The sequence below is a fragment of the Oncorhynchus tshawytscha genome, linkage group LG19, assembly GCF_018296145.1.
Source record: "Oncorhynchus tshawytscha isolate Ot180627B linkage group LG19, Otsh_v2.0, whole genome shotgun sequence".
Classification (NCBI taxonomy): domain Eukaryota; kingdom Metazoa; phylum Chordata; class Actinopteri; order Salmoniformes; family Salmonidae; genus Oncorhynchus; species Oncorhynchus tshawytscha.
Genome location: NC_056447.1, coordinates 50674359 through 50689110, shown reverse-complemented (window position 1 = coordinate 50689110; position 14752 = coordinate 50674359). Strand labels below are relative to the sequence as shown.

General features: G+C 45.5%; 1 protein-coding gene across 1 annotated transcript in view; it reads right to left on the bottom strand.

Moving 5' to 3' along the window:
* Positions 1 to 4808, bottom strand: part of LOC112219041 (netrin-4-like) — a 30930-nt gene extending 26122 nt beyond the window's left edge. Inside the window, exons 1-3 of the mRNA XM_042301830.1 lie at positions 4280 to 4808; positions 3449 to 3908; positions 3218 to 3344 (exon numbers count right to left, since the gene is read on the bottom strand). Coding sequence (XP_042157764.1) covers positions 3218 to 3344; positions 3449 to 3908; positions 4280 to 4349 — 657 coding nt within the window. The 5' untranslated portion in view covers positions 4350 to 4808. The remainder of the gene's footprint in view (positions 1 to 3217; positions 3345 to 3448; positions 3909 to 4279) is intronic.
* Between the last annotated feature and the right edge of the window lie 9944 nt (positions 4809 to 14752).

The window sequence follows — 14752 nt, the reverse complement described above, 5'->3', positions numbered from 1 at the left end:
ACAGTTTTATATCTTTATGTTTGAAGCCTGAAATGTGGCAAAAGGTCGCAAAGTTCAAGGGGGCCGAATACTTTCGCAAGGCACTGTATATCTCATTATAAAATAATTAGAGGGGGGCATGACCCGACACAGCCAAACACACAGCATAACCTGACACAGCCCAACACACAGCATGGCCTGACACAGCCCAACACACAGCCTAACACACAGCATGACCTGACAAAGCTCAACACACAGCCTAACACACAGCATGACCTGACACAGCCCAACACACAGCATAACCTGACACAGCCCAACACACAGCATGGCCTGACACAGCCCAACACACAGCATGACCTGACACAGCCCAACACACAGCATAACCTGACACAGCCTAGCCTGACACAGCCCAACACACAGCATGACCTGACACAGCCCAACACACAGCATGACCTGACACAGCCCAACACACAGCATGACCTGACACAGCCCAACACAGCATGACCTGACACAGCCCAACACACAGATCATAGTAAATCCCAGGACATAGTGTCTATAATACTGTAAGGGGTTCTTCTACATAGACGATCATAGGAAATCCCAGGACATAGTGTCTATAATACTGTAAGGGGTTCTTCTACATAGAAGATCATAGTAAATCCCAGGACATAGTGTCTATAATACTGTAAGGGGTTCTTCTACATAGAAGATCATAGTAAATCCCAGGACAGTGTCTATAATACTGTAAGGGGTTCTTCTACATAGACGATCATAGTAAATCCCAGGACATAGTGTCTATAATACTGTAATAAGCTCACATAGTTGCTGTCACAAACTCCAAACAGTTGTCACTGACTAGTTGTGTATTAATTAACACTGAGCAAACCATTTCTGTACTTACAGGGTTCTCATAAAAACATTTGTTATTAGGTTTTTCGTGGCAGACCTTATTCAATTATTGACATGTGTTAATAAAATTAATCAATACAACTGTTTATGTCAAATAGTGTTGTGTTCTACTTGAAAATAAAATGGTAACACACTTCATTGTGAGGCAAAATATAACAGCTGGACATGCCGATACATTGAAGTAGTGAAAATTAAAAAGCAGATTATTTTGCTGCGAGTCCCTAGGAGTGATGAGGAATGAAAATCACGATGCTCATGAATAAACCAACAAGGCCTGTTGCTCTCTGGCTCAAACTTTCCTCAAACATTGATATTCTATTGATGCATGGATGTCGTCATGGGCTTTGTGCAGCTGAGAAATGCGATCTGAAAAGCCTCTGTTTAGATCTGTTTACTTTAAACACACAGCTTAGTCTGTTTGTTCAACGCTTGTCCCACGCCCACACACACCCACACACACCCACACCCCACACACCCACACACACACACCCACCCACACACACCCACCCACACCCACATCCACACCCACACCCACACCCACACACACCCACATCCACACCCACACCCACATCCACACCCACACCCACACACACACCCACACACAAGCAATGATGTAATTGAGCACCACAGCAAACAATTAGATATTCAGAACATCTGTGCTTACCTCTGTGAAGCATTGAGATTGTTTAACAGGTTGTTTCGAACGGCCACATTGAAATCTGTCACAGCTCTGTTCTATTCAACCCCCTGTGTCCTGTCCTCCATCTTCCCTGCAACCACAACGTCCAGCTGGATGTTGCCTTCCCCTGTGTCCTGTCCTCCATCTTCCCTGCAACCACAACGTCCAGCTGGATGTTGCCTTCCCCTGTGTCCTGTCCTCCATCTTCCCTGCAACCACAACGTCCAGCTGGATGTTGCCTTCCCCTGTGTCCTGTCCTCCATCTTCCCTGCAACCACAACGTCCAGCTGGATGTTGCCTTCCCCTGTGTCCTGTCCTCCATCTTCCCTGCAACCACAACGTCCAGCTGGATGTTGCCTTCCCCTGTGTCCTGTCCTCCATCTTCCCTGCAACCACAACGTCCAGCTGGATGTTGCCTTCCCCTGTGTCCGGTCCTCCATCTTCCCTGCAACCACAACGTCCAGCTGGATGTTGCCTTCCCCTGTGTCCTGTCCTCCATCTTCCCTGCAACCACAACGTCCAGCTGGATGTTGCCTTCCCCTGTGTCCTGTCCTCCATCTTCCCTGCAACCACAACGTCCAGCTGGATGTTGCCTTCCCCTGTGTCCTGTCCTCCATCTTCCCTGCAACCACAACGTCCAGCTGGATGTTGCCTTCCCCTGTGTCCTGTCCTCCATCTTCCCTGCAACCACAACGTCCAGCTGGATGTTGCCTTCCCCTGTGTCCTGTCCTCCATCTTCCCTGCAACCACAACGTCCAGCTGGATGTTGCCTTCCCCTGTGTCCTGTCCTCCATCTTCCCTGCAACCACAACGTCCAGCTGGATGTTGCCTTCCCCTGTGTCCTGTCCTCCATCTTCCCTGCAACCACAACGTCCAGCTGGATGTTGCCTTCCCCTGTGTCCTGTCCTCCATCTTCCCTGCAACCACAACGTCCAGCTGGATGTTGCCTTCCCCTGTGTCCTGTCCTCCATCTTCCCTGCAACCACAACGTCCAGCTGGATGTTGCCTTCCCCTGTGTCCTGTCCTCCATCTTCCCTGCAACCACAACGTCCAGCTGGATGTTGCCTTCCCCTGTGTCCTGTCCTCCATCTTCCCTGCAACCACAACGTCCAGCTGGATGTTGCCTTCCCCTGTGTCCTGTCCTCCATCTTCCCTGCAACCACAACGTCCAGCTGGATGTTGCCTTCCCCTGTGTCCTGTCCTCCATCTTCCCTGCAACCACAACGTCCAGCTGGATGTTGCCTTCCCCTGTGTCCTGTCCTCCATCTTCCCTGCAACCACAACGTCCAGCTGGATGTTGCCTTCCCCTGTGTCCTGTCCTCCATCTTCCCTGCAACCACAACGTCCAGCTGGATGTTGCCTTCCCCTGTGTCCTGTCCTCCATCTTCCCTGCAACCACAACGTCCAGCTGGATGTTGCCTTCCCCTGTGTCCTGTCCTCCATCTTCCCTGCAACCACAACGTCCAGCTGGATGTTGCCTTCACCTGTGTCCAAAGGCTGTGTGTCTGGGCTCTCAACAATCTTAGTAGCCACAAGGAACTTAAGCTAAGCTTGAAAACAGGCGTGGTATAGGTCTCTGCCTTTATGTGTCAGCAGGCATGAAGAGGATAGGTAAGTGCTATCAGAGACCCCACAATACACAACTCTAACCTCTCCTCGGGTACATGGGAACGCTCCTGAGTATTTGGAGGTGCAGGCCGCCCCGCTCTCTCCTTTCTCCTTCACACGAGCCTCCTCTGCCAGGCCGAAGGTGTCCTCACAGTCCCTCGCAAAGTACCTGGGTAGAAAACAATTACATCCATCAGATAAGATGTGTATTTGACCGCAGAGGGTAATTATATCAATTAAAACAGTCATTTCCAAAGTGGTCCTCGATGGTACCTGAGGGTCTTCCAGGTCCTCCCATGGTCCTGAGAACGCTCCAGCAACATGGCGGCGGGCCGGGGGGAGCGGAACACCAGAATCAGATGCGTCAAGTAGAACTCTGTCTCCAGGTTTAGTTGGAGGGTTTCTGTCTCCGCCCCCTCGGCAGACTGCCACCAGGTATCTGGGTATCGGAATGAGGAATCGGTCATGGCAGAGGCCAGGTGAGCCTGGTGGGGGAGAGCTGCGTTGCACTTGCTGCATTTGGGTGTTGCTGGACAGGAAGTGTCTCTGTGGAAGGAAGAGGTAGAGCTAAACATCTGCTGGTAGGAGCAGTAGGGCTCAGTGGAGTTGACTCCACACACTGACTGGGTGAGTAGTCCTCGGCCCAAGGCGAGGTTCCCCATGGGAGGGTTACAGGCCCGGCCAGCACAGCGGCTCTGGGTCTCTGAGACTGGACCTGAAGAGCTGGAAGGACCTGGGGGGGATAGAGAGAGAGAGAGAATATATTTTGGGGGGATAAATGTATTTGTATCTAACACAAAATTCACTGTTCCAATTTAAATCTTCACAGATTACGATACCAGCCTGATTAGCCAAAACAATATCCAATATTACATTGACATTTTAAAATTATCTATTGGACAGACATTAAAGCGTTTTTTTAGAGGGGAGATATGCACGACAGCTAACAAACACGTCAAAGCAACATACTCTAAGCGATAATCAAATCATCCTCAATGCCTGCATCTGTACTTGGACAGACTCGCGCTAAAGTTTGCGAGTACCAACTCAATCCAAGCCCGCACAAGGATGAAAAAAAATAAACTTTACTATTCCTTTACTTACCAGCCAAAAGAAACGGAGACACACAAAGAGCAATCACGACAAGTAAAGTCCAGCGTCTCATCTTGAACATCCCTGAAGACTGTTCTAGAACATACTGAGACAGTCAGGTAGCCTAGCTGCTTCTTGTATGAACAGTTGAGAGAGAACAGCGATGAAGGTCTGTTTTTATAGTGACAACAAGTGAAGGCACGTTTCCTCAAAACGATTGACTTTAGCCAAGTGAGCTGTCTCCAAAGCGGCACGACGCCTCCAGCATTAACAAACCGAAGCGGTAATTAGGCCTATTGAAGAATAAAACACTCACCGTCGATTGGATGTCGACCATAAACGATGTCTGCTACCTATCGAATATCATTCAGTTATAACGAAGTCATCACTGTGCATTAATCTAGGTTACAGGTACGCGTCACCATCTTCAGGCTTGTTAAAGTGTCCAATATCGTTTGTAAAAGGTTGAGTATTCCTGAGTACTCAAATACATCATCAATGTTTGAAAAATAAAATATACATATGGAAAGGTTGAAAGCCTAGGCATTTAATAGTCTTTCCCAACAACTGTATGGTTATTTCCCAAATGCTAACATTATCCCCTCCCTCAGCCCTCTAAATATAGTTCAATCTCAAATGGCACCCTATTCTCTCTTGTCAAAAGTATAGCGCACTATAGGGAATAGGGTGCCATTTGGGAATTACTCTACTTAGACCCCTTGACTTTTTCCACATTTTGTTACGTTACAACCTTATTCTAAACTTGATTAAATTATTATTTTCCTTCATCAATCTAATAACAATACCCAATAATGAGAAATCTATTTTTTTGCTCATTTATTAAAAATAAAATATGAAATATGACATATACATTAGTATTCAGACCCTTCAGTACTTTGTTGAAGCATCTTTGGCAGCAATTACAGTCTTGAGTTTTTTGGGGTATGACGCTACGAGCTTGGCACACCTGCATTTGGGGAGTTTCTCCCAATATTCTCAGCAGATCCTCTCAAGCTCTGTCAGGTTGGATGGGGAGCGTCGCTGCACAGCTATTTTCAGGTCTCTCCAGAGATGTTCGATCGGGTTCAAGTCCGGGGCTCTGGCTGAGCCACTCAAGGACATTCAGAGACTTGTCCCGAAGCCACTCCTGCGTTGTCTTGGCTGTGAGCTTAGGGTCGTTGTCCTGTTGGAAGGTGAACCTTCGCCCCAGTCTGAGGTCCTGAGCACTCTGCAGTAGGTTTTCATCAAGGATCTCTCTGTACTTTGCTCCGTTCATCTTTGCCTCAATCCTGACTAGTCTCCCAGTCCCTGTCGCTGAAAAACATCCCCAAAGCATGATGCTGCCACCACCATGCTTCACCATAGGGATGGTGCCAGGTTTCCTCCAGACGTGACGCTTGGCATTCAGGCCAAAGAGTTCAATCTTGGTTTCATCAGACCAGAGAATCTTGTTCATCATGCTCTGAGAGTCTTTGGGTGCCTTTTGGCAATCTCCAAGCGGGCTGTCATGTGCCTTTTACTGAGTAGTGGCTTCCGTCTGTCCACTCTACCATAAAGGCCTGATTGGTGGAGTGCTGCAGAGATGTTTGTACTTCTGATAGTTTATCCCATCTCCACAGAGGAACTCTAGAGCTCTGTCAGAGTGACCAGCGGTCACCTCCTTGACCAAGGCCCATTTCCCCCGATTGCTCAGTTTGGCCAGGAGGCCAGCTCTAGGAAGAGTCTTGGTGGTTCCAAACTTCTTCAATTTAAGAATGACGGAGGCCACTGTGTTCTTGGGGACCTTCAATGCTGCAGACATTTTTTGGTACCCTTCCCCAGATCTGTGCCTCGACACAATCCTGTCTCAGATCTCTATGGACAATTCCTTTGACCTCATGGCTTGGTTTTTCCTCTGACATGCACTGTCAACTGTGTGACCTTATATAGACAGGTGTGTGCCTTTACAAAGCATGTCCAATCAATTGAATTTACCACAGGTGGACTCCAATCAAGTTGTTGAAACATCTCAAGGACGATCAATGGAAACAGGATGCAGCTGAGCTCAATTTCGAGTCTCATAGCAAAGAGTCTGAATACTTCTGTAAATAAGGTACTTCAGTTTTTAATTTTGTATAAATTTGCTGAAATTTGGAAAAACCTGTTTTCGCTTTGTCATTATGTGTAGATTGCTGAGGAAAAAGTTTTATTTAATCCATTTTAGAATATGTCTGTAATGATTTTTACCAAATAAATGCTCTTAGTTTGGGCTCCCGAGTGGCGCAGTAGTCTAAGGCAACGCATCACAGTGCTAGAGGTGTCACTACAGACATGGGTTCGATCTCAGGTTGTATCACAACCGGCCGTTCCTCTCTCCGGCTGCCTCTGCTCTCCTAGCTGCCTCCAACTGTTCCCATGGAAGGCGATCCCTTCCCGCCAGGATCTCCTCCCATGTGGAGACTCCCTTGCCGTCTAGAAAGTCCTCCCATGTCCAGGAGTCCACCTTACCATGCTGCTTGCTCCGTTGGTGTTGGGAAGTTCTGTCACGGCTGTTGTTGGTGGAAGAAGGTGAGGACCAAGGTGCAGCATGGTAAACATACATTTTAACTTTATTTAAAAATGACACCAACAAAACGAAGAACAAAAAAAAACAACCGTGAAGCTTTGGGCTATGTGCCCTGAACAAAGACAAACCGTGAAGCTTTGGGCTATGTGCCCTGAACAACTACAAAGTTAACTTCCCACAAAGACAGGTGGGGGAAAAGGGTACCTAAGTATGGTTCTCAATCAGAGACAACGATAGACAGCTGCCTCTGATTGAGAACCATACCAGGCCAAGACATAGACATACAAAACATAGAAAAAGGGACATAAAATGCCCACCCTAGTCACACCCTGGCCAAACCAAAGTAGAGAATAAAAAGCCTCTCTATGGCCAGGGCGTGACATCAAATAAAATAAAATAAAATTTATTTATATAGCCCTTCGTACATCAGCTGATATCTCAAAGTGCTGTACAGAAACCCAGCCTAAAACCCCAAAGAGCAAGCAATGCAGGTGTAGAAGCACGGTGGCTAGGAAAAACTCCCTAGAAAGGCCAAACCTAGGAAGAAACCTAGAGAGGAACCAGGCTATGTGGGGTGGCCAGTCCTCTTCTGGCTGTGCCGGGTGGAGATTATAACAGAACATGGCCAAGATGTTCAAATGTTCATAAATGACCAGCATGGTCCAATAATAGTAAGGCAGAACAGTTGAAACAGGAGCAGCAGCACGGCCAGGTGGACTGGGGACAGCAAGGAGTCATCATGTCAGGTAGTCCTGGGGCATGGTCCTAGGGCTCAGGTCCTCCGAGAGAGAGAAAGAAAGACAGAAAGAGAGAGCACACTTAAATTCACACAGGACACCGAATAGGACAGGATAAGTACTCCAGATATAACAAACTGACCCTAGCCCTCCGACACATAAACTACTGCAGCATAAATACTGGAGGCTGAGACAGGAGGGGTCAGTGAAGACTCATGTTAAAAGAAACCACCAGCTTTCATATGTTCTCATGTTCTGAGCAAGGAACATAAACGTTAGCTTTCTTACATGGCACATATTGCTCTTTTACTTTCTTCTCCAACACTTTGTTTTTGTATTATTTAAACCAAATTGAACATGTTTCATTATTTATTTGAGGCTAAATTGAATTTATTTATGTATTATATTAAGTTAAAATAAGTGTTCATTCAGTATTGTTGTAATTGTCATTATTACAAATACATCTTTAAAAATCGGCCGATTAATCGGTATCAGCTTTTTTTGGTCCTCCAATAATCGGTATCGGCGTTGTAGAATCATAATCGGTCGACCTCTAGAACATACCCCAACCAGAAGCCATGAATTACAGGCAACATCCGCATCGAGCTAAAGGATAGAGCTGCCGCTTTCAAGGAGCGGGACTCTAACCCGGAAGCTTATAAGAAATCTCGCTATGCCCTCTGACAAACCATCAAACCGGCAAAGCGTCAATACAGGATTAAGATCGAATCGTACTTCACCGGCTCTGGCGCTAGTCAGATGTGGCAGGGCTTGCAAACCATTACGGACTACAAAGGGAAGCACAGCTGAGAGCTGCCCAGTGACACGAGCCTACCAGATGAGCTAAACTACTTCTATGCTCGCTTCGAGGCAAATAACACTGAAACATGCATGAAAGCGCCAGCTGTTCTGGAAAACTGTGTGATCATGCTCGCTGCAGCTGATGTGAGTAAGACCTTTAAACAAGTCAACATTCACAAGGCCGCAGGGCCAGACGGATTACCAGGACGTGTACTGCAAGCATGCGCTGACCAACTGGCAAGTGTCTTCACTGACATTTTCAACCTCTCCATGTCCAATACTGTAATACTAACATGTTTTAAGCAGACCACCATAGTCCCTGTGCCCAAGAACACTAAGGTAACCTGCCTAAATGACTACCGACCCGTAGCACTCACGTCTGTAGCCATGAAGTGCTTTGAAAGGCTGATCATGGCTCACATCATCACCATTATCCCAGAATCCCTAGATCCACACCAATTTGTATACTGCCCCAACAGATCCACAGATGATGCAATCTCTATTGCACCCCACACTGCTGTTTCCCACCTGGAGAAAAGGAACACCTATGGTAGAATGCTATTCATTGACTACAGCTCAGAGTTCAATACCATAGTGCCTTCAAAGCTCATCAATAAGCTAAGGACCCTGGGACTAAACATCTCCCTGTGCAACTGGATCCTGGACTTCCTGACGGGCCGCCCCCAGGTGGTAAGGGTAGGTAACAACACATCCGCCAAGCTGATCCTCAACACAGGGGCCCCTCAGGGGTGCGTGCTCAGTCCCCTCCTGTACTCCCTGTTCACTCATGAGTGCACGACCAGGCATGACTTCAACACCATCATTAAGATTGCCGATGACACAACAGTGGTAGGCCTGATCACCGACAATGACGAGACAGCCTATATGGAGGAGGTCAGAGACCTGGTCATGTGGTGCAAGGATAACAGCCGCTCCTTCAACATGATCAAGACAAAGGAGATGATTGTAGACTACTGGAAAAATAGGACGGAACACGCTCCCATTCTCATCAACGGGGCTGCAGAGGACCAGGTTGAGAGCTTCAAGTTCCTTGGTGTCCACACCACCAACAAACTAACATGGTCCAAGCACACGAAGACAGTCGTGAAGAGGGCACGACAAAACCTATTCCCCCTCAGGAGACTAAAAATATTTGGCATGGGTCCTCAGATCCTCAAAAGGTTCACAGCAGCATCATCAAGAGCATGGTTGCATCACTGCCTGGTATGGCAACTGCTCGGCCTCCGACCGCCAGGCACTACAGAGGGTAGTGCAAACGGCCCAGTACTGGGGCCAGGCGGTGTTGGAGGAAGGCCCTAAAAATTGTCAAAGACTCCAGCCACCCTAGTCATAGACTGTTCTCTCTGCTACCACACGGCAAGCGGTACCGGAGCGCCAAGTCTAGGTCCAAGAGGCTTCTAAACAGCTTCTATCCCATAAGACTCCTGAACACCTAGTCAAATAGCTACCCAAACTATTTTTGTTGCCCCTCCCCTCTTTTACACTGCTGCTACTCTCTGTTGTTATTATCTATGTATAGTCACTTTAATAACTCTACCTTCATGTACATATTACCTCAACTAGAATTTGATTTGAAGTCTTTGTTTTAAAAAACAAGTTTTCAGTGGCTGTGGTCCAAACAGTTAAAAGACACACCCTCGTCCACTTACCCTAGCCTTATGTCCTTGGGGGAATCCCCGTCGCCATCTTGGAAGGCGGTCCAAATGATTAGCCAAGCAAGGGAAGTTTGGAACGTAAGCCCCTCAGCCCTGGTTTTTAGTCGGCTTTGCGACTGTACAATTATGTTCACTCCGGCCTGAAACTCCCCATAATTCAATTTGCGACGATTGTACATCCGCTAAGAGAAGTCAGCGAAAACTTAAACAACATAAATGGAGAAGTCAACATACAAGTGTAAGCAAAAACGAATGCAAATAAGTTCGAAATTTTGCTACTACGTAAAAAGTCAATATGTTTTGGTTTGGTTATCTGTTGGAAATTGTAGAAATAAAAATTTATTCAGAAGTTCCAGCTAGGCAAGCTAACGTTAGTTAGCTAATTCATTTGCTAGCTATCATACAGCAGGCGTATATTAATAATGATATATTTAATATAAGTAGACATGCAATCATAATTGAACGGAGCGCATATAAAGCACCCACAAGCCACCGGTGGCTGAAAATACAATCATCGTGGGATGAACGAGTGACGAATTCCCGGCCAACGGTGGTACATTTAAAAATCGTTCCTTCCTCCCTCGCCCCTTGCCCTGCAAGTGCATACTCGTCAGACATCATGATACGTCATCAGAAGTGTTCACTTAATTTGAGGGCTGAGAGGATAGGGTGTGTCTTTTAAGTGTTTGGACCGCAGCCATTTAACTAACAGGCCAGCGTGTCTTTCAAGTGCATTCCTGTCACCGCTTATTACCAACTGTCACTCATTTAAAACACACACACACCACCTGCCAGTTGTCAGGTATACAACCCTGGACCTGGGGTCGTCTGACCCTTGACCCCAATAATCAGCCATTTGTGAGCCAGTTCTTTACCTCATGATAACATCACCAGAGAGCGTCAACAGAGAGAGGGGATGAAATAGAGAAAAATAGAGATTTCAGCAAGAGGTGATAGATACACTGTGTGTGTTTGCATAAATTAATCTGCACTGTTACGAATAAGCTACGACTTTGATGTACCACAACACATATAGATGATACTGTTGTACTGTTGAAGCTGTACTGTTAGATTTCAGTGCAGCCTTTGATATTATTGACCATAACCTGTTGTTGAGAAAACCTTTGTGTTTTGGCTTTTCAACCTCTGCCATATTGTGGAGGGTTTTCTTAATGGAAGCTTCTCTAATGTCAAACATGTAAAGTGTGGTGTACCCCAGGGCAGCTCTCAAGGCCCTCTACTCTTGTGTGTCCATGTATGCTGATGATTCAACCATATACGCATTAGCAACCACAGCTAATGAAGTCACTGAAACCTTTAACAAAGACTTGCAGTCTGTTTTGGAATGGGTGGCCTGTAATAAACTGGTCCAGAACATCTCTAAAACAATGTACCCTTAATTTAACTCAGTTAAGTCAGTTAAGAACAAATTCTTATTTACAATGACGGCCTACACCGGCCAAACACAGACAACGCTTGGCCAATTGTGCGCCGCCCTACGGGACCCCCAATCACAGCCAGTTGTGATACAGCCTGGATTTGAACCAGGGTGTCTGTAATGACACCTTTAACACTGAGATGCAGTGCCTTAGACTGCTGCGTCACTCGAGAGCCCAAACTAAGAGCATTGTATTTGGTACAAATCATTCCCTAAATTCTAGACCTCTGCTCAATCTGGTAATGAATGAACGGTGTGGCTGTAATGAATGAACGGTGTGGCTGTTGAACAAGTTGAGGAGACTAAATTACTTGGTGTTATCTTAGATTGTAAACTGTCATGGTCAAAACATATAGGTTAAATGGTTGTAAAGATGGGGAGAGGTCTGTCCCTATTAAAGAGATGCTCTGCTTTTTTGACACCACACTCCACAAAGCAAGTCCTACAGGCTCTAGTTTTATCTCATATAGCGCAAGTGAATAGCAAGCCTGGTTTTAAAAAAACTAATAAAGCAAAGCCTCACGGCACAACGCCTCTCCCCCATGTGACCTACTTGTTGTGTGTATGTACTGACAGGTATGTGTAACTGATAGATGTACACAAACACACCACATTTGAATGTTTTTAAATGTATGTAAATTGTACACTATTTTGTCCGGAATAATTTTTTTGTAATGTGTCGGACCCCAGTAAGACTAGCTGTCGCCATTGATGTTGGCTAATGAGGATTCTAATAAATCAAAACAAATGAAATCAAAATTATGATGAGAGTGCCTGATAGGTGCCCGATGGGCTAAAATGAATAGGTGAGGGTTAGAGAGAGAAGGAGAAAGAGAGAGAAAGAGAGAGAGAGAAAGAAAGAAAGAGAAAGAGAGAGAGAGAGAGAGAGAGAAAGAGAGAAAGAAAGAAAGAAAGAAAGAAAGAAAGAAAGAAAGAAAGAAAGAAAGAAAGAAAGAAAGAAAGAAAGAAAGAAAGAAAGAAAGAAAGAAAGAAAGGAGGAGTGGTTACTGGGTGACAAGATGAACAGGTGAGGTTGTCTGAAAGGTCAGGTCATGCTGTAAATACAGCACATTAAGAGTAGTCACTTCTCACTGTGAACACAACCTGTCACTGTCTTACTGAATCATTCTCTCTCTCTGTTTCTCTGTTCTCTCACTCTTGCCTGACTGTTTGGCATGTGTAGTTAGCACATACACCACCGTTCAAAAGTTTGTAGTCACTTAGAAATGTCCTTGTTTTTGAAAGAAAAGCAACAAAAAAATTGTCCATTAAAATAACATCGAATTGATCAGAAATACAGTGTAGACATTGTTAATGTTGTAAATGACTCAACATCAACAGTGAAGAGGCGACTCCGGGATGCTGGCCTTCTAGGCATAATTCCTCTGTCCAGTGTCTGTGTTCTTTTGCCCATCTTAATCTTTTATTTTTATTGGCCAGTCTGAGATATGGCTATTTCTTTGCAACTCTGCCTAGAAGGTCAGCATCCCGGAGTCGCCTCTTCACTGTTGATGTTGAGACTGGTGTTTTGCGGGTACTATTTAATGAAGCTGCCAGGTGAGGACTTGTGAGGCGTCTGTTTCTCAAACTACGAGATCTTTCTCGCATGAAATAGTCTTCATTTCTCAGAACAAGAATAGACTGATGAGTTTCAGAAGAAAGTTATTTGTTTCTGGACATTTTGAGCCTGTAATCAAACCCACAAATGCTGATGCTCCAGATACTCAACTTGTCTAAAGAAGGCCAGTTTTATTGCTTCTTTAATCAGAACAGTGCAAACATAATTGCAAAAGGATTTTCTAATGATCAATTAGCCTTTTAAAATTATAAACTTGGATTAGCTAACACAACGTGACATTGGAACACAGGAGTGATGGTTGCTGATTTTGGGCCTCTGTATGCCAATGTAGATATTCCATTAATAATCTGCTGTTTCCAGCTACAACAGTCATTTACAACATTAACAATGTCTACACTGTATTTCTGATTAATTTGATGTTATTTTAATGGACAAAAAAGTGTTTTTCTTTCAAAAACAAGGACATTTCTAAGTGACCCCAAACTTTTGAACAGTAGTGTTGTATGTTGTAGTGTGTGTGTGTCAGTGAATGATTCACTCTGTGAGCACAACCTGTCACTGTCACACTGAATCATTCTCTGCTTCTCTGTTTCCTCCCCTTGTGTGTAGGCTAAGTAACACTGTGCCAGTCTCGTCTCCATGCTCGTCTCCATCCACAATTTGTTTTGTTACGAAAGTCAGCGATATTGTCTATCCGATGTTGGTGTGTATGTGTATGTGTTGGCAGGAGCATTCGCTGTCTCTCCCCTAGGCATCCCATCCCAAGCAGATCAGGATCAGGACATTCTTAGAATGTTGTGACTCTTGTGACTGACAGGCTTCTGTTTGACGTCTCGGGGGAACAGGGTTTATGTCTGTGTTATTTTCAGAGTCCTCTAATGATTAGACAGGTAATGTCAGGGGTGATGTACCTTTAATGATTAGACAGGTCAGGGGTGATATACCTTTAATGATTAGACAGGTCAGGGGCGATGCACCTTTACTGATTAGACAGGTCAGGGGTGATGTACCTTTAATGATTAGACAAGTCAGGGGTGATGTACCTTTAATGATTAGACAGGTCAGGGGTGATATACCTTTAATGATTAGACAGGTTAGGGGTGATGTACCTTTAATGATTAGACAGGGCAGGGGCGATGCACCTTTACTGATTAGACAGGTCAGGGGCGATGCACCTTTAATGATTAGACAGGTCAGGGGTGATGTACCTTTAATGATTAGACAGGTAATGGCAGGGGTGATGTACCTTTAATGATTAGACAGCTCAGGTCAGGGGTGATGTACCTTTAATGATTAGACAGGTCAGGGGTGATGTACCTTTAATGATTAGACAGGGCAGGGGCGATGCACCTTTACTGATTAGACAGGTCAGGGGTGATGTACCTTTACTGATTAGACAGGTCAGGGGTTATGTACCTTTAATGATTAGACAGGTTAGGTCAGGGGCGATGCACCACAAATCCCAAGAGCAAATTCCCAAAGCATGTAAAACTGATGATTAGACAGTGGGACAGACAGGCAGCATGGGACAAACAGAAGACAAATTCGGGACAAAACAGTAAAACTGACAGACAGACAGGGACAGACAGGACAGGCAGATGGGACAGACAGACAGACAGACGGGACAAACAGGACAGACAGATGGGACAGATAGACAGACAGACAAGACAGACAGACAGACGGGACAGACAGGCAGACGGGACAGACAG